This window comes from Haliaeetus leucocephalus, unplaced genomic scaffold, assembly GCF_000737465.1.
Source record: "Haliaeetus leucocephalus isolate CR32 unplaced genomic scaffold, Haliaeetus_leucocephalus-4.0 Scaffold802, whole genome shotgun sequence".
NCBI classification, from domain to species: domain Eukaryota; kingdom Metazoa; phylum Chordata; class Aves; order Accipitriformes; family Accipitridae; genus Haliaeetus; species Haliaeetus leucocephalus.
Window position 1 is genome coordinate 1,044,740 of NW_010973238.1, and position 18,748 is coordinate 1,063,487.

The 18,748-nt window shown below is 50.7% G+C and overlaps 2 protein-coding genes across 5 annotated transcripts in view; both read left to right on the plus strand.

Moving 5' to 3' along the window:
* Positions 1-14,278, plus strand: part of SEPT5 (septin 5) — a 59,907-nt gene extending 45,629 nt beyond the window's left edge. For all 4 annotated transcript variants that reach the window (XM_010581655.1, XM_010581654.1, XM_010581656.1 and 1 more), the window contains 10 exons: positions 2,573-2,669; positions 3,198-3,284; positions 3,854-3,977; positions 4,150-4,284; positions 4,960-5,077; positions 5,415-5,516; positions 6,436-6,532; positions 7,905-8,040; positions 10,178-10,280; positions 10,619-14,278. In XM_010581655.1, the coding sequence (XP_010579957.1) occupies positions 2,573-2,669; positions 3,198-3,284; positions 3,854-3,977; positions 4,150-4,284; positions 4,960-5,077; positions 5,415-5,516; positions 6,436-6,532; positions 7,905-8,040; positions 10,178-10,280; positions 10,619-10,675 (1,056 nt within the window). In that variant the 3' untranslated portion in view covers positions 10,676-14,278. The remainder of the gene's footprint in view (positions 1-2,572; positions 2,670-3,197; positions 3,285-3,853; positions 3,978-4,149; positions 4,285-4,959; positions 5,078-5,414; positions 5,517-6,435; positions 6,533-7,904; positions 8,041-10,177; positions 10,281-10,618) is intronic.
* Positions 14,279-15,682: 1,404 nt separating this feature from the next.
* GP1BB (glycoprotein Ib (platelet), beta polypeptide) lies at positions 15,683-18,421 on the plus strand. The gene is made up of 2 exons (XM_010581660.1): positions 15,683-16,053; positions 16,769-18,421. Exon 2 carries the CDS (start codon positions 16,939-16,941, stop codon positions 17,551-17,553), a length of 615 nt encoding a protein of 204 aa, XP_010579962.1. The 5' UTR covers positions 15,683-16,053; positions 16,769-16,938; the 3' UTR covers positions 17,554-18,421.
* The last annotated feature ends 327 nt before the right edge of the window (positions 18,422-18,748 follow it).

Sequence of the window (18,748 nt, forward strand, 5' to 3'; positions counted from 1 at the left end):
CTCTTCCTGCTCCAACCCAAAGGTTGGCCGTATGAGAAGCACAAGGGGAAGGATGTTGTATATTTGTGCAGCTCACTGAGCAACACTTGTCCTTGCACTATGAGCCACAGGCTGTTGTGCGTGCACTTTGGTTGTGTTCATGGATGTGTTTCACCAGGAAGCAAAGCAGCTGGGAAGCAGCCCTGGCACCGAGGGGCACGGGCTGGAAGCAGCCTTTTTCTTCCTGTTTTCTTGATCTTGCCATTATCCCATTTCTCACCCTGCTTTGCACACCTTGTGTTTACCCTTTACTGAGCCTTTTGGGTGGCAGTTCACAGTGTGCCCTAGGCAGGCGTTGCTTTGCAGTGTACAGCTCGTGAGAGCTGCCATCACTTTTCACCCTGGGGTCTCGCCACTGCTCAGTGCACTGCTGCTTTAGGATGCCACTGCCTTTTAGCTTAGCCATTAGAGCTGCCAGTGAAGCGCTTTGGGCACTCTCTGATTTTCCTTACTTCTCCGATTTCATTTGCTCTGTCCCTTCCTGCCATTCTGGACTGTGGGGTGGTGAAACAGCATTGCTTCAGCCATGTTAGCAAGGGGGTGAGTTGAGGGACACCAGAGCCCACGGTCACTCTGTCTGTTACGGCTAAAGTGACCAAGTCTGAGACCCAATCCAAACCTAAATTTCTAGAAGGCAGTGACCATGCTAAAGACCAGAGTCCTTGGGCCACAATGACCATCAGCCATGTCTCTCCTGCTTGAGTAGGCAGCTCCAGAGCAGGCATAAATTGGGAGGAGGAGTCTCTGTGTCCTCCCTGCTGTGTGTCCCCACCAGGACTTTGTAGTCTGCCTGGCTGAGGATGTCTAAGGATGCTCACACATGTGGGACTTGCAGTCAGAGGCTGTAGAGGTCTGCTTGGGAGCTGTATTGCCCACTTGCAGTATGGAAATAGGTGTGAGTCAGCATTGCCCTAAGCTCCACACACTGGATTGTAATTTCTGTTTCTTTGAGTGTGTGCCCCAGGAATGGGGATAGTTAAACTTAGGAACAGAGTTCCTCCCTGCTGTGCCTGGAGAACCAGTGCCAGAGAGCTGTGGGGTGAGGACAGCCGTATGCTTGATGGCATCTGTGTCCCGGTGGGAGCTGGGACTGGTTTTGAGGAACTCCTGGCTCCATGGATTTGCCTGTGGTGTGAATCGCTGGGGTGTGTTTATTTTAAGTGATGTTGAAAAGCAGAGTCTATGATGCTTGTAGCTCAGGCATTTGTGAATGGCTGCTTCCCCTTGTGCCTAGCTTGGAAAGTATGTGAGAAGGGAGGCGTTTGTCAGGGTCTGTGCCCACCCTCCCTCTGTGATGGGGCCTGGGGAGGGGAATGCGCTACCGTGGGGGTGCGGGCTGTGAAAGACCAGGGGTGCTCAGATGGAGGCTGGATGGATGGAGCAGCCGGGCTGTGTGGCCCACAGTTACCTGCAACCACGCGAGCTGTGAGCACTGGACCATATAGTGGCCCCAGTCTGAGGGCGGTACCTGGAGCAGGTCTGTGAAGCCCATAGATGAGCTGTGTTCGCCTTTCGGGACGTACCCTGCACAAGCAGGGTGTGTGCCCCTGGGATGCAGCGCAGGCTGCATGTTTGCTGCTGGCTGCAGGATGCATGCTGTGTGCTTGAGAAACACACCATTGGTCATGCGGCTCCTTGCGTGCACTTAGTGCGCTTCTACAGAGTATGAGCAATGCTTGTGGGATGGCTGCAGCTTTTATGCTGTAAGAGAGCACTCAGTGACAGGGGCTGCATCTGGGGGGTGGTTAGGCAGTAGGTAACATTCCAGTAATACTGTATGTAATACCCTCACCAAAAGCATCTCACCTGTGTTATCAATACTTCCACATCTTCCCACTTCTCATGCTCTTTGAACTTCTGTCTCTTCAGAAATAACACTAGAGATTATTCAGGATTTCCTCTTACTCAGCCAGGAGTGGCTGTGACACAGCAAGAAATAATCCTGTCTCAGGTCAAGCAGAAGCCAAGCCACTGTGCCTTCCTCTAGACACAGCTCAGGACACCGCAAGCCCTGGGGTTCTAATTACAGAGAGCTCTCCATCATGTACCGCACACGCCTCTGGAGGGAGAGATGTAGAAATGACTCTGAAAGACCTGGGGTGAGGTGACATTTGGTGACCCTGCTGTGAAGGGAGCCTGCGACTGTGCAGGAGAAGCAAAGAGTTAGGAAGGTTGTGTGTCAGTAGCAGCCCCAGACGTGCTCTCTGGTGGGAACGGCGGGACGTGCCTTTTCCCTTGTGCCTTCCGTGCTGGGAGGCTGCCGTGAACTGCTGTGTTGGCTGGTAAGAGCAGCTGAGCAGGGCTGCGGCTGGAAGGAGGTGGCCTCCGTGCCCACCTGCGGGAAGGGCAGAAGTCCCTGAGCCTGGAGGAGGAGCGTGCCCTGCCCTGCACCACTGCCAGGGCAGGGACTGACCTCTCCTCCAACCCTTGGCTCTGCCTCGGGCTTTTTGAGTCCAACTCCCTGTCGCTGTGTGAGGCTTGAGCAGGAGGGGTGGCACACCCTGACCTGTTCCCATCCACCTCTGCCCTGCAGGACCATGAGAAGCAGTACGTGGGCTTTGCCACTCTACCGAACCAGGTCCACCGGAAATCTGTGAAGAAGGGTTTCGACTTCACCCTGATGGTTGCAGGTGAGACTGCCTGTGATGGAGGTGACTGGGCCACATGGTGGGTGCGTGGAGGGGACCAGCTCTCCTCACTTCCCTTAGGTACTCCCTTAGCACCTGGATCCTCCCCTCGCTCTGTTCTGGTCCTTTTCTCAGACCTTGCTTTGCTCTCCAGCCTGTTGCAGTCAGATAGTTCCTCCAGCAGGAACCGGCCCCTCCTGACCACTCATAAACCACTCAAGCAAGCTTCTCCTCCAAGAATGGCTGGTCTGGATGGTGAAGGCAGGGCTAGCCAGGGACCGGGGGAAAGGAAGGAGGAGGAGGAGGATGGAGGCGCTGGGAGATCACATTTGTACAAGGATTGAGACATCTTGCAGCAAAAGTCCTCCCACTGCTGGAAAAATGTAATGCCAATAAACAGTTTCTGACAGCTCATTTCTCTCACTTCCTCTGGCTCAGGATTCAAAGCCTTGTTCAGAGTTTCATTTGTAAGTCAATTAGTGGGTCATGTTGCTTGCTTTTCCCTCCTCCCCTTTGCGCACTGTCAATTAGGAGAGTCGGGTCTGGGCAAATCCACGCTGGTGAATAGCCTGTTCCTGACAGACCTCTACAAAGACAGAAAGCTCCTCAATGCAGAGGGTAAGTTGGGGACAAAGCGGGGTGAACGGTTCTTGTGCCCGCAGATCTAGACTGTCCTAAGGACTAGTACTTTCGTTCCTTATTTCAGTAGCAGCTACAGGCTTGGCTGGATCCGAGCCCTGTTGTTTGTTGCTCTGCCCTCCTTTGCCAGGTGCAGAGGCACTAGCATTCAAGCAAAAAGGGTTTGGCTGTAGGGCTCTTCTGTCCTATGAAGGGAAGATGAGGCTGCAGAGCAGCACTAGCCCTTTGGGTTGAGATGTTGAGATTTGTCTTTTGTTCTTGGGTGCTGGAAGGTGGTAGGGATTCCCCTTCCCAAGTGACTGGACAAAATGTTCAGAACAGCTGGGCTACAAGCACTTCAGAGGTTTGTGTATCTTCTCAGAGTCTATCTGCCTGCTGCTGGCCTCCCACAGTACCACTCCCTTGAGGCTCCTTAGCGTTGGATCAGGGTTTTTGAAACCCATGTTACTCCCTGTGCTCAGTGATAAGGAGGGAGCCGGCTTGTCATGGGTGTGAGTGGGCATCCCAGTGTTACTGCCTGGCTTTAACTCACGTATTCCTGTTCAAAGAGAGAATCAACCAGACAGTGGAGATTGTCAAGCACACGGTGGACATTGAGGAGAAGGGTGTCAAGCTGAAGCTAACCATAGTGGACACACCAGGCTTTGGAGATGCTGTTAACAACACTGAGTGGTGAGCAGGCCACCGCTGCCTTCCTCCTAGTCCTTGGCCATGTCTGTTTTCTGTGGGTGCTTCACAGGAAGGGGGTCTGGAAGTGGGAAGGGGATGATGCTGCCTCATAGTCCTTAGGAGACACTGTCCTGTTAAACACATGATTTTGTTTTGATTGAATTTACCTTCCCAGCTGGAAGCCCATCACTGACTACATCGACCAGCAGTTTGAACAGTATTTCCGTGATGAGAGTGGTCTGAACCGGAAAAACATCCAGGACAACCGAGTGCATTGCTGCCTCTACTTCATCTCACCCTTTGGGCACGGGTGAGAGCCCCTACTCCAGGGCTGGGGTGTGACTCAGTCCAGAGGGAAGACCCTTGTCCCCCAGGATTGCCCTGTAGCGGCTTGTACCTTGGCAGGGCTGTTGGCACAGGAGAAGAGCCGTCCAGATGCTCTCCCTCAGCTGAGCATCACACCATCTCCCTCCCCCTCGCTGTCATGACAGACTGCCTGTGATCAGGCAGAGTGGATCTCCCTCAGGCCTTACAGCCTGTTTTGGAAATCAGAATAATGCCACACAGACTTGTATCTTCCCATCTAGCTAAGCCTGACTGATGGGTAGGAAAGGGAGTTTTTAGCTGCCTTCAGTCCCTGCGCCTTGCTGGCTTGTGTGCCAGCCTAGACTGGAGCAGCTGGAGAGGTTGTGTTGGCTGCCTGTGGTGGAGGGCAGCTGGAGGGGGGCCTTGGGCTATGGCCTGAGCTGTATTTGGCCTGCAAGAGAGCAAATACCCAGCCTGTGTCTGTGTGAGACCTTCAACAGCTAAAATCTGAGACAGCTTTCCCTAAGATACAGCCTTAGCTGAGGGCTGTCCCAGTGCTGCCACAGGCTTTTGTGACAGTGCTGTCCTTTTCCCTTTGTGCTGGGTGGGTGGGAGAGGCTGGAGGGGGAGCTGCCCAGTGTGTCCTTGCTAACAGTGTCCCTCCTTGTTCCTGCTGCAGGCTGAGGCCTGTGGATGTTGAGTTCATGAAGGCTCTGCATGAGAAGGTCAACATTGTGCCCCTGATTGCCAAAGCCGACTGCCTGATCCCCTCCGAGATCCGGAAGCTAAAAGAGAGGGTTAGATGCTCTGTCTCTACAGGGGTATACTTGATGTGGTAGCAGCAATGGGCTGAGGAGGGAGGGGAGATGTGCTATATACATATATATATGTATATAGCATATGTGTATGTATATTTATATATATACACACAGTACCCGCAAATCTAATTGCAGCAGTGCTCTGCTGTGAGAAGGGAAGTGGTGTCTGCAGAGAGGCCAGCTCTAGAAGAAACATCAAATCCTTTTGCCATCTGTAGGCTACAGTAAACCCATGGTAGCACAAACAGGGAATATACCCAGCATTTCTGTATTGTTCAGTGTTGTGTCCTTTTGTTTTTGTCTTGTGTGGACACAGATCCGGGAAGAGATTGATAAATTTGGCATTAAAGTGTACCAGTTTCCTGAGTGTGACTCTGATGAAGATGAGGAGTTCAAGCAGCAAGACAGAGAGCTGAAGGTAAGGAACCAGCTCAGCAGGGGACTGGGAAGTCAGGCTCACGGGTATGTCGGTTGCTCCAGAAGGAGCCAGAGCTGCCCTGTGTGTGCCAAAGGCCTGTGCTACTGATACCCAGGGGACAGCCTATACATCACATGGTAGATGGCCTGGAGAAGGTGCTGAAGTCCTTGCTGGTGCCATGAATTCAAGTGTGGCACAAAGACATGGCACTTCTGCTCTCCCACCAGGCAGTGTCAGTCTTTCCTCAGCCTACCCCAGCCTGTATGTTTAAGATGAAGGCTGGGTTGTACAGAATTTGTAAGCACCAATTTCTGAGTGATGCCATCAGCAAGGAGGAGTGATTTGTGAGTGATGAGGCACCACTGTGACACATTAGTTGCATGGGGGGAGACAATATGATCATACAGGCCTGTCTGGAAGCCCCAGCAGCCCAGGCCTGACCCTCTCCCAAGCTGAGCCAGTCCTGTGTGTGCATGCAGTATGGCCTTGTTTCTCCTGTCAGAAAGGTGGAACGGGCTTTGACTCCCTTCTGAGCAGAGAGGAGCACAGCCTGTACATCCCTGCCTGGACAAGCTCTTGGCCTACATTGTCCCACTTGCTTAGTGTCCCAACCTCTCTGCTCTGGCTTCCTTGTAGAGCTTCCCCTCAAAGAAGGGATGCAGGCACCTGCAGAGACACAGCTTCCCTCGGGACAGCTGAGAAGGTCAGGCTGGGAATTAGGCTGCCTGCAGATCCCAGTGCCTTAGGCTTTTCTCTGCAACTGGGTTGTGGTGTCCTGTGCTGTGGCACGTGTGGATGTCCCTGTGCCTTTCCTACCAGCACCTTCCTCCTGTACCGCTCCACCTGAGCTTGGTCCTTGTGGGAGGGATCCATGGGCAGCCCTGGGCTGAGCTGGGCTCAGTGACGCCTCTCATTCCAGGAGAGCGCTCCCTTTGCTGTCATCGGCAGTAACACCGTGGTGGAGGCAAAAGGCCAGCGAGTCCGTGGACGACTCTACCCCTGGGGCATTGTGGAAGGTAAGCGTGGTGCCTGGGAGCCAGCACTGTGAGCGAGGGGCAGGCAGGGACAGGGGAAGGACAGGCAGGCACTTGCAACAGGGGTGGCAGGGGAGAGCTCGCCTCTGCACTGGCGTGACTGTCTGTGCCACCTTTGGCACATGGCAGGGAACAAGGTAGGGTATAGAGACAGAGGTACTGGGACTGGCTCAGGAGGTCTGTAACTGGGGGTGTAGCAATGACTCTGCCTCTGAAGCCATGACAGACTGAAGAAGAGAGGCTCCAGTGTGAATGCAAGAATGCCTGGGCTTTAATGCACTAGGATATGGCTTCTTATTAAGGGGGGAGGCTGGGCATTGCCAGTTTAGTTTCTCGGATGAAGCCGTTGCCCTCAGCCAAACTGAATTATAAACCCTTCTGCACTCCCTCCTCTGCTGCCGCTCCTGTATGTGCTGGAGTTGCTGGGCTGGAGGGTGTGCTGATGCACAATGTGTTTGTCTCTAACTTTCTTCATTTCTAAAGGGAGAAATTTCATAAAGCCCGTAGGCAGAATAACCCTGGAATGGCTTTTGCTGCTGTTGCTGACTCCCCCATGCTGGCGCATTGCTTTAAGGTCTTGCAGCTTTAGCTCCCAAAAGCTTTTGTGTGCACTCGTGGGCTGGTGCCGGCTGCTTGGGCTGCCCAGCTGCTGGCTCTGCTCTCTTGCTGGCTCCGGAGGGGGCTGTGCCTGTCAGGGTGCTGGCATTTGGCAGCGGGATCAACTTTGTGAAACCCTGGGCCTGACACAGCCGGCTTTCCTCAGCCTTGCAGAGAGCTAAATGGAGATCACCACGGCAGGCACCCAGCTACCCAGCACAACGCTTCCCTGCAGAGTCCCACAGCACTGCCTGGAGCTTGGCTCCCTGTGGTAACAGCAGCCCCTTCAGCTCTCCAGACCGTTGCCTGCTCATGGCTTTGCCTCTCAGGAGCTGATTTTGCCTACAGAGGCCTTTCGATCAGTCCTAAGGTCTGAGGAGATGAGCAGTTTGCCTCCAGCACAGGCTGTGCTCACTGTGGTTATAACAATGACATCCCATGTACCTGGGAGCAGCATCCTCTTTCAGGGCTCTGCTGTATGAGCTTAATTAATGCTCTTACCCAGAAAAAGTCCTGGGAACACAGTGACTTTAGCAGCCTGGCCTCAGCATCAAGAAGCACAGAGCATCATCGAGGCCTGGGCCAGGGCCAGGGGAAGAGCCCCAGGCAGTAGCAGGGGAGAGCTGCGGGGAGGATGAGGAAGGAGTCCTAGGGGGGAGTTTTAGTCCAGCCTGGGTGCTGGGAGGTGAGAAGGAGCTCCCTGGAGAGGGCTGGTGAGGTGTGAGATCCAAGCTGTCTCCTGTTGTTGCTTCTGTAGTGGAAAACCAGGCACACTGCGACTTTGTGAAGCTGCGGAACATGCTGATCCGGACGCACATGCATGACCTGAAGGATGTCACTTGCGATGTCCACTATGAGAACTACCGAGCTCAGTGCATCCAGCAAATGACCAGGTGGGTCCCCACCGCTTCAACCGGAGCTGGCAGGGGTGTCTCACTCTCTGCGGAGTTGGGGTTGCTCTGAGAACAGCTTGTCGGTCAGGAGACTGTGAGTCTGCTGGGGACATGCTGGGCTGCAGCTTGGGGTATGGCACTGGGAGGTAAAATGGCAAATCCAAGCATGTCTCCCACAGTCTGAACCCATGGTGGGGATGCTTTTGAGAATCCATGTTCTTGCCTGAGGATTCCCCATGCAGATCTTGGAAAACAGGCCTGGAGATTCTTTTGAAGATCTGTTCCTAGCACTGGGTGAAATACATCCAGCCTAATGAAACAGAAGATAAAACCATCTCTCTCGTGGGTGATAGCTATGTGCATTGCCAAAAAGGAAGGCATTCTGCAGTCTGCAGTTCTGTCCAAATGACAGCATGACCCTTGGGATGTTTCTCAGACAACAGAGCCCAGGCAATTAGTAAGACTCTTAACAGGTCTCCAAAGATTTCTCTGCATTGTCTTCCCATTGCATTTGATTCTCTGTGGTTTTAGTCACAATGATCAGAAAATAGAAGAGAGAACGCTTGCGGGCTTCTCATTTGAAACGTCTTCTTTTCCTTCTCCCTTCTGTGACTGAAATACTGGTGACAAGTTCTAGATGTAAGTAGGTCTCGGCTCATCTGTTGTAAACCGTCCCCTTTGCTTCCTGTCTGAACTGGCTGGGTGGCTCTGTGCTGCCACGTTGCAGAGCAGAAATGGCTGCGCTTCACTGAGGAACAGTCCTGCATGTGTGCAAACGTGCAGGTTGGCACATTCTGTTCACACACGGTGTATCTCAGTACTTTTGCATAGCAGACGAGCCTCTTTTTCAACAGTGAGAATACGGAGTCCCAAAATAACTATGTTAAATGCTAGAGATCTGTGAGAAGTGTCACAGCTGCTATTTAGGTAGGCTATGTATCTATTAAAAGAAGAGCACGATGAAAAAGCAGTTGCTCAGCTTAAGAAAAGCTTAACTTCGGTACTGTTTCTCACGCCTTGGCTAGTTCCTTGCCAGTGAACAAGTCTTGTAAAACCAGAGCGTGGCCATTTCTAGCAGTGGGATAAAAGGTCCTTCCCTAGAGAGACGTCTTGAGAGGAGATCCCAAGCTCCAGGGCTGGAATTGACTCAATAATGAGCCAACGGTGACTCCAAGTGGTGAACGCCTGCAAGTGGCATCTTGAATTCCCAGTTTCAGCCCAGGAGACTGGCCACTACCACCCCCTCCTCACCTACTGAGAGGTCCTCTGACTTTTGGAGGAAAATCACCTCCTTTCTCTGTCCCCCGCCTGCACTCCTGTGCACCTCCAGCCCTCATAGCAATGCTGCTGTGCCGTGCCTGTTGTGTCTCATGTCTCCCACCTGAATGTGAGGGCAGGCTTTTTTATCAGACTTGCAGTGATAGAACTGCTCCCCTGTTTTTATCTTCCTGGGAAAAAAAGGACTGTGGTAAGCATGTGGTGCCTTAGGGATGTTGATAGTTTGTGTTGATGCTGTATATATGTGTAGGCACATGCACAGAAGAGCCAGAGGAGACCAGATAAATTGTCTGTAAATGTCTCTGCTAAGCTTGCCAACGCAGTTACAAAAGGTGGTCAGAAACATCAGCCCTTTCTGTGTTTGCTCTCAGTGTAAGCCTGGTTTGGATTTTCTCTGTTAGCTACCCACAAGCTCATAGTTCCAAACGTCCCCCCTTCTTCTTCCCCCAGCTTTATATGCTGAGCATGATGTCTTATGGTCTGGAATATCCCTTGGGTCAGCTGGGGTCAGCTGTCCCAGCTGTGTCCCCTCTCAACTTCTTGTGCCCCCCCACCTACTTGCTGGTGGGGTGGGGTGAGAAGCAGAAGAGGCCTTGACTCTGTGTGAGCACTGCTCAGCAATAATGAAAACATCCCTGTATTATCAACACTTTTCAGCACAAATCCAAAACATAGTCCCATACTAGCTACTATGAAGAAAATTAACTCTATCCCAGCACACCCTCTACCTGGCTGGGTGCATGCTGCTGCATTGCTGGCAGGTCTGCCATCGTGAGTGACAGCCATCACATGGTGACACCAAAGCTAGCAAGCCTGAACCACAACTGACTGCATTTTACCCCTTTCTTCATCTCTCTAGCAAGCTGACTCAGGACAACAGGATAGAAAGCCCGATTCCTATCCTGCCTCTCCCAACACCGGACACTGAGACAGAGAAGCTGATCAAAATGAAGGATGAGGAGGTGAGACCCATTTCTGCCTGGACATCCTTGGTGTTGGAGCTGGAATCTGAGAAGTTTCTCCAGGATTGCCCCATAGAGGCTGTCCTGGGGCTTCCCACTCCTGCCTCCAACCATCATGAGCTCCTGGTGTGGAGGACGGGGTGTGAAAGCTGTGGCTTCCTCTGTCAGGGAAATGTGGCTCCATTCCACCACAGATACAGAAGCTTCTGTGCTCAGGCAGGAGTTAATACTCTCTGAGGGATCCCTTTGTCAGCTCCAAGGGACTGCCCCCAGTGCAGATCGCCAGCTCCCGGCCACAACAGATCCTTTTTTGACTCTCTCTTCTCTGTCTCATGCAGTTACGGCGGATGCAAGAGATGCTGCAGAAGATGCAGCAGCAGATGCAGGATCAGTGAGAGGCAGGTACTCAGAGGGCAGAGGGAATCCCCCAGTGACCATCTGAGGCCTGGCAAGAGCTGTGGACGTTTAGAAAAGGTTTCCTATTGTATAGAGACTTGTGGGCAAGAGCTGCACCCGCACCCTCTAATTTATTAGCAGCAATGCTGGCTTTGCGGTCAGCTGGATTGTGGAGGAGGCTGTTCACTTAACAGTTTACTGATGTGTATTTCTTTTTTAATAATTATTCTTTCTTTTCTTTTTTCTTTTTTTTTTTTTTTTTTTTTAAAGAAAATAGCCTGGAAAGTCTCTAAGGCATCCTAAAAAAGAAAAAAAAAGAAAAGAAAAAGATCTCCCTTTCCCATGTACTAATTTCTTGTTTGGGAATGCTCTGGTATTTAAAGTCCTGGTTTCTCTGGTGTACGAACTTGAAGACTATCTGTGTCAATGCACGTAAATGTTTACTCCCAACTGAGGTGCTGTGCCCCCCCTCCCCATTCCCCTTGTCTGGGGCCAGCACAAGCATTGTAAAGGCAGCCGTACCCTCCCACGAGTTTGACCTGTGCTGCTCGGGCTCCTCAGCCTGGGGCCAGCTCTGGCCCAAAGAGGTGGAGCTGGGGGTTTCTCTGTGCACTGACCTGTTCAGGGGTCCTGATGGTTGCCTGGTTTCCTGCCTGGGTTTTTCTGGGTTTTTTGTGTAGTTGGTTGGTTTTGTTTTTCCTATCAAGAAACTCCAGGATCTTTGCACTGAGCAGCAAGGGACTGAGCTTCTTGAGGTCGGTTAGAAGAAAACGTCTTCTACTGGTCTCAGTTATGTCTTTCTGGCAGAGAGGATGAGTTGTTGACTATTGCCTGCAAGGAGGTGATGATGGGAGCAAGCACCTCCCCAGCCATGGTTTTGTCCCACAGCAGGCTGGAGGTGTTGGTAGAGGAACCCCAGGGCCCTGCAGTAGCTGGGTTGAGGGTATCTCATGGTTTAGCTCTGGTCATCCAGCTGCAGTGTGTCTCCAGTGTCTGCTCTGAAAAGCACCATGGCAGCCAGAGTGCTTGGCCGGGACTGCTTTGGAGGGGGTAGAAACCCTAGGGCTGAAATCCAACCCCAAATGAAGAGCTGTGCCCTACCCCCAGGCTTTGCAGTCCCACAAGTGCATTGCTGGCTCTGAGCTTCTCCTGGGGAAAGGGGCAGTTTTTGTAGGCTTGTACCAGAGATCTGCAAGCCGCCTGTCCAGGCAGGTGTTGGGTCAGCATGGCAGGTGCAGGAGTGTCACTGCATGGGGCTGAGCGCAGCCCAGCAGACTTGGCACTTGCTTCCCTGCCCTTCCCCTGGGACTCAGCCCTTCTCCCCCTCCCCAGACCAAGGCTTTTCCTGCCTCAGTGCTGGGAAGGCTGGTGGATCTGCTGGGCAGAGATAAGAGCACTCTTTGGGCAGCAGCTTCTGTCCTGTTCTTGCTTCCTGCAGTATTTTTAACTTTAGTCCAGCCAGAGCAGAGCCTTGGAGTGTGATGTGCCTGACAGGGCAGGCCTCACCAGCGACACTGCCGCGCTCGCAGGGAATCATGGCTGTTGGAGGGAGAGACACTTGGCTCTTCCCTCCGACTCCAGGGAGTGCTGCCATGGGCTGGGCCCTTTGGCTCCTCTGGCTCCCGGCCCGATTTCTCTGTCCCCTTCCCCTTTTGTGTCTGCTCCTCCATCTCTTGCTCTCCCCAGAAGATCTCCCTGGATAGGAAGCACAGTGTTGGCCAGGAATAGTCAGGCCCTAAGTTCTGTTATTATGTGCTGCATTTGTCTGATTCCCCCAGGGGGCTTTAGAGTCCTGATCAGGGCTTGTCCAGGTGGTGAGTAGGTTGGCTGGTTCCAGTTACTCACTGTACAGAGCCTCTGCTTAGCCAGAACATGGGCTGTAGGGGCAGGGGAGAGACTCTGGCACAGTGTGGAAGGACAAAGCAAGGGTGGAAGCCCCTTGGCAGAAATGTGCCAGCTGGGCAAGAGCAGTGTCCAACAATGGTTGTTTTTTTTTCTTTCATTCTCCTCTATATTGGGCTCATGAGTGACAGTGGCAGTGCCAGCCTAGGAGAGGGGAACAGTTCAGCTTGTCTTCAGTAACATGCAGGACCGAGGTGCTTAAGGAGGAAATAGAACCTTTCTTTGTGCGGTGTGCTTACTTGAGCAGTGGAGTAGCCTGAAACAGGAGCTTCCTCCAGGTTTTCTGGAGCTGGTTTGCCGCTGTCCAAACAGAAGGACTGCTGAGTTCTCAGTTTTATCCATACTAGCATAACGGGAAACAAATTGCAGTACCTGTCCCCTCTTTTCTTACACTAGTCTTGCCTGTGAGGAGGATGTTCTGTTGCAAATGAGCCCTGTCCAGCTGGAGATGTTCCTCTTTCAAACAGATTCATTCCTAGAAGATAAAGGAGACCTTTACTCTTTAGCGTGGACATAGAGGAGCTGACAGCTTTTATCCTGGGCTGTGTGTGGACATGCTGTGTGCTGGTGAGAGCAGAGGGTACACTGGTCACAGGCAGGCATGATTGCTGAGGGTGAATCTGCCCCTGTCCCTCTGGGTGAGGAAGTCTCCATCGGCTCCGTGCACATGGCTCCTCCATCAAGTCGATAGTCACAAGTCTGTCCTCTACAGAGAGCTGAAGCCTTCGGCTACCAGCAGGCAAAGATTGTTCAAGTTGCACTTAGAGAAAAATGCACAGGAGTGAGGCACCAGAGATGTCTTCTACAGAGGGGCAGTGGTGCCACTGAAATCACATCTCCATGTAGGAGGTTCCCTGCCCAGAGCACCAGAGTTTGGGGGCTGCCTGGAAAGGGATTAGAGACTGACTGTGGGGGGCACCAGGGATTCTGACTCTGGCCTGGAAGTTGGCATCTGTTTATTAAAGGAGGAATGTTTTGTGCTGTTGCACTGAGCTACGCAGTAAGCAGAGAAGAGACTCCTGAACAAATGTTGCTTGGCCGTTTGGCTCTGGCAGTGAGAAGTGTGAATAGGAAAGTAATGTAACACCTCCCCTCACGCAACCCTCCACAGCCTTATATGCAACCCAGCACCCCTAGGCACATTCCCATGCCTCTGCCAAGATTTGCCCTGCTGAGTGAGTCGCTGCAGGGGTGGTGTCCCACTCTGCAGAGCTGTCCCAGGCTGCAGCTGGGGCTGTCGGTACAACGTCTTGGACCTTGTGCTTGACTGGGGAGGGAGCCGTGGCTTGAACTCCTTATGTGCCGCTGCTGTGCTTGTCCTGCCTGTGCAGTCCTTGCTGCCTCCCCGCATGCCTCCCCCCCCCAGAGAAGGAGGGGTCCCACACTTCATGCTCTACGACGGCATTCCCTGCTCTTCCTCACAAACCCCGCTGTGCTTTAACGCTGGCTTGCTCCTGCCACGCGACTTCCTCACCCCCTGCTCCATTCCTAGGCTCTTTGTTTCCTGTCCATCTGTTGGGTTATTATAATATATATATATTTTTTTGTAAATTTCTGTTTGAACATTTTGTCATTGTGAACAAAGAAAAATGAAACCTTTTAAAACATACCCATTTTATTAAATGATTATTGTTGTTATTATTATTAATAATGTTTACTACCTGAATTGATCAGTGAAATAAATACATTCAAAAACCCAACCTCTTTCTGTTCAATTTTCAGTCCCCTTGAGCAGCATTGGTGATATATTGTGGGCAGGAGAGAGCAAAACTGTCACTGTTTCTCCTTTTATCTAATTCTTTCAGAGCAGTCTCCAGGCAGGGCTTCCTGCATGGGATTTCTGGCCTGTTTATGTCAGAAGCTAGACAAGATGATCTTCAAGTTCTTCTATCTTTAAACTTCCCCTAGGAGCTGTGTCTAAAACAGCAATGGGCAGCTGGGCAGGATCCAGTCCCGGGAAACCCATTTTGTAAGTAGCCAAAGGAGCGTTGCTGAGTCCATGCTGCATGCAGAGCCGGAATGGGTCTGGCTGTAGATCAGTTCCATGCCACACCTGGCCTGAATGACTTGCCTGTGAATAAACATAGCACCAAATGAGACAAAGTAAGTTTGCTGAGCAAACTTACCCTGTGGTAGTCAAGCTGCTCCCAAGTGGAAAGCAGGCCCTGCAGGAAAAACTGGGATCGTTTGTTAGCCTAAGATCTCTTTCCCACTCTGCCTGCCTGCCACAGTGAAACAACTGGAATGATCTGCTCCAACTTACTAGAAATTTAAAGCTTAATTGTTTTGTTTAGAGCATCAGAGATTTTCCCTCGGTTAGGGCCAAATTCTGCTGTTACACCTTAAATTCTCTTAACATCAGCACATTCAGGACGTTCATAATTTCTCCTCTGTATGATGTGCACAGTACAAGGTAATGGAGAGTTGGGCCCAATGGGGCAACAGTTTCGCAATATAATTCTGGTGGCCTTATCCTAAGGAGCATAGTCAATGCCTAGAGTCAAGCTGATGGCAGAAAAATGTCTGTGAAGGTGTGATGGCCTGGAGAAGGCAAGATTCTATCTAAATGTAGTTTTGACCCTTGGACTTATCTGTTCAAGTATTTGTGTAATGCAACTTCTGAATAAAGGATGTGGTCAATCTTTCTCAGTAACTGCAAGCTGTGCTTGTTGAGACCTCCAACTCACTTGGCTATCAAAAGAACAGTCCCTCAGAGCACTGTCTTTCCTGGTCTGTCATCTTCCCCGTGAATCTAAACTAGTTTATTTTGACGTAGACAGTGAAATGCCAAGAGTTATATTTTACCCCTATAACAATCATGAGAGGATGCAAGTGCCTGGAGGATCTTTCTCCTTGGCTCAACATTTGATACCAGTGTGGTCACTGGAAGTCCATTTCTTTCAGCAGATCTTCCACTGCTAATTAGTAGTACATTTGTGTCACTGCTTCAAGGGAAACCTCAGGGTCAGCACACTGCAAAGTGCTAGGTCTCACCATTCTGCCAAATACAGTCTTCCTGATGAGATGGGAAACCAAAGGCCATAGTGCTCAGGGAGTGTGGTGCAAACCAGTAACGCCACCTTCCAGATTGAAAGGCATTTTGAGTTAATACTTTGCAATTGAGACTTTGTGATGTTTCTGTTGGACTGAACATGTGGGCCCACAATCACAGTTATCAGTACTGCCAGCATCGCTCCCAGCAAACATGTTCTTGCGAGCAGTGTCAGCTCCCATTTCTTGGAAGACTTGCTCAATGAAGCCTCAGCTTCTGGTGACATGCAGCAAACTTGCAGGAAGGCCTTGTGTGGGAGGTGGCCCTAGGATGAGCCTGACCCTTATCTTGCCAGCCAGCTGCAAGGGCATTATCCGGGAGCTCAGCTATGCAGCTGCAAACACTCTTGCACTGGCTGGACTGCCTTAAGACCTTCCTCTTGTGTTGTAAAGCCAGCAAGGAAGCAAGGATTGAACTACTCTGGTAAGTCAACAAAACTACCCTGTGTTCTTTTTTTTTTTTTTTCCTTTTCACTTGGTTGACAGATTGCACAGAAAAGCACTGCCTTGTTGCAGGTATGTGTAGTTGTTCTTCTAAAGAAGTTATAGCAGCTCATGTGTTCAGCAGTGGCATGAGACTGCAATACAAAGACAGCTCATTGACCCATGTTTCCCAGCATGGTCACAGCTCCAGAAGGAGATTATTCACCGGCTGGAGCAATGTCTGGTGTGGAAAACTCCACTGACCACCACCCTCAGTGGTCAGCACCCACCCTCTCTGCTGGCCAAGGACTGTTTATCACTTCTTTTCAAAACTGGAAAGGCTATTTTTTACTTGTGGTAACAGTAAATTTATTTCTGAATCTTGTCTTGCAGTTTGCATGAACAAAGCTTTGCTTACAGATGTAATTCAGAGCTATAGTAAGGCATGAGCAGTTTCGTATTCTAATTTTTGATTCCTTGACAAAAATTTTCTTGGCTACCCTAGTAATGCACCTCCACTAATGCTGAAAATATAAGCAGCTCTTTTACACTTCTAAGGACTAGTGAAAATGAATTTGATGGCTGCATCTAAGCCTCCCAGTAGCCATCTGTTCATATCCCACCTCAAATCCAGGGTTGGAAGACCAGGAACCTTCCCTCTCCTGTAGTGAGAGGCCAAGAATTTGCACAACACCTCTTTTAACTGTTCTTTTCAGAGCTCTCACATCTCCTGTGAAGGACACCAAATTCACCCAACTTTAGAAACTCATCCTCAGAACAAACCAACGAAAGACCTGGGCTGTGGTGTCAGTCCTAGAGTGTGTGGTGTCTACTTGCCTGGTCTCCACCTCATCCAGTCTCACCAGGGGAGTGTTTGCAGGTGAAGATGAACAGTGGAATTCTCTTCTTGTCCCTTCTTGGCTTCCTTCCACTTGTGATACCCACATGCCCTGTGCCATGCAAGTGTGCCACCAGCATTATTGACTGCACATCAAAAGGCCTAACTGTAGCAAAACTACCAGTTGCTTTCCGTCCTTCGGCTGAAATTATCCACCTTGGTTACAACAAGCTCACCTCTATTCCCAATGGGCTCTTTGACAACCTAAAGAGCCTCCAGGTAGTCTACCTGCAGGGCAACCCTTGGGAATGCAACTGTGACATCCTCTACTTGCGCTCCTGGCTCCAGTGGCAGCAAAACCGGACCTTATACAGGGATGTGAAATGTACCTCCCCAGCTCACCTGCAGGACCGAATCATTGCCTATCTGACAGAGGACGAGATCATCTCCACATGCCAGTACTGGTACTGCAGCCTGGCTCTCCTCTCTCAGCTCTGTCTCTTCATCCTCCTTTTCCTCCAGGGTATCTTGGTTATCTTCATCATTGTCTACTTGCAGAAATTTCGGAGAATGACCGCTGAAGCCCAAAGCACCACCCAAGACCTATACCAGCATGTAGACACCTGGGCATCTTCTTCAAGAAGCCCTTACAATAGCGATTAACATCACAAGACTGAAGACCCTGGTCCACCTTGGGTGATGCTGTGCCAAGGTGATGTGTTTTGTGATATCCAGAGGGGACAATTCAGTGCAGTATCCGATCCTGACTGCAGTCCAAAGCAGGGCTTGAAATGATCAGACACTTGCTGTATTTCCTAAGACCTGATCTTGTGTTTTTTAATGCTTTAAACTCTTTAGCATGATCTTGATTGCTTTGCTGAGATGGGAGTGGTTCTGGTTTGGTAGACCAAGGAAATCATAAACTACAGCAATCAGAACTGACTCAAAGTGCTCATAAGCTCATAGGGGCTATGGTGCTCGATCCCTCCTATGCTAGAGAATTTCAGCCATACTTTCAATGATGCTTCTGGCTGCATTGGGTCAGGTGAGGACAGAGGTGGACAGTGAATAGTTAAGGTACTGGATGGACTAGGACAATGGAGAAATACAGCTTCCTTGGCGCTACCGCTGATTGCCTTAGTAACTTTGAACAAGTGACTTAGTCTTCTGCCTCAATTTCCCATGAGTAAAAGGCAAAGGTTGTTTCTTCTTGCCTGATGCATCTTTTCTAATGTTATGCTGGGGGAAGGAGGGGGGAATGTTTAGAAGCCTAGCTATTTTACTTGTCTTCATTCCTTTTAATCTGCTTGTAGTTCTAATACTGACTTCAACATGTACTGAGTCAGACTGGGGCCCTGAATGTTTATGAGAAATTCACCCTGAAGCCAAGAGTTGTTGAGACCAGAGGCTCTTTCTGACTGTGCTTGTATGGCACCTGGCACAAGAGATCTTGGTCGTCTTTGGAGCCTCCAACTGCAAAACCCACTAACCTGCCTACTGCTGATTATGATGTCCCTTAATTATTTTTGGAACGAAGCAAAACTGAAATAAAATAACGATGCATGATGATGTAAATGGCTTATTTTTCCATTCTACACTGGGTATCTTGCGTTCTCTCACGCTCCCTGGCAGTTTCTCACACTCCCTTACACTCAAAAGTTTGTGCCAAGCCAAACAAATACCAAAGGCAGGTGGTGTTGTTACCAGAAGCTCTCCATAGGGTTAAACTCCGACAGCTACTGGCTTCCAGAATGGGCCAGTCTAAATGTGGAGTTTCTTCTTAGTTCCACTAAGTTGCTGCTTATTTTGTCTTGATGAGGGCTGGGCAGGGCGGGGTGTTTCTTGGTGCAAGCGCACC

Bases quoted from the DNA above. Each gene is read 5' to 3' on its own strand.
- GP1BB (XM_010581660.1), top strand. From the start codon at position 16,939: ATGAACAGTGGAATTCTCTTCTTGTCCCTTCTTGGCTTCCTTCCACTT.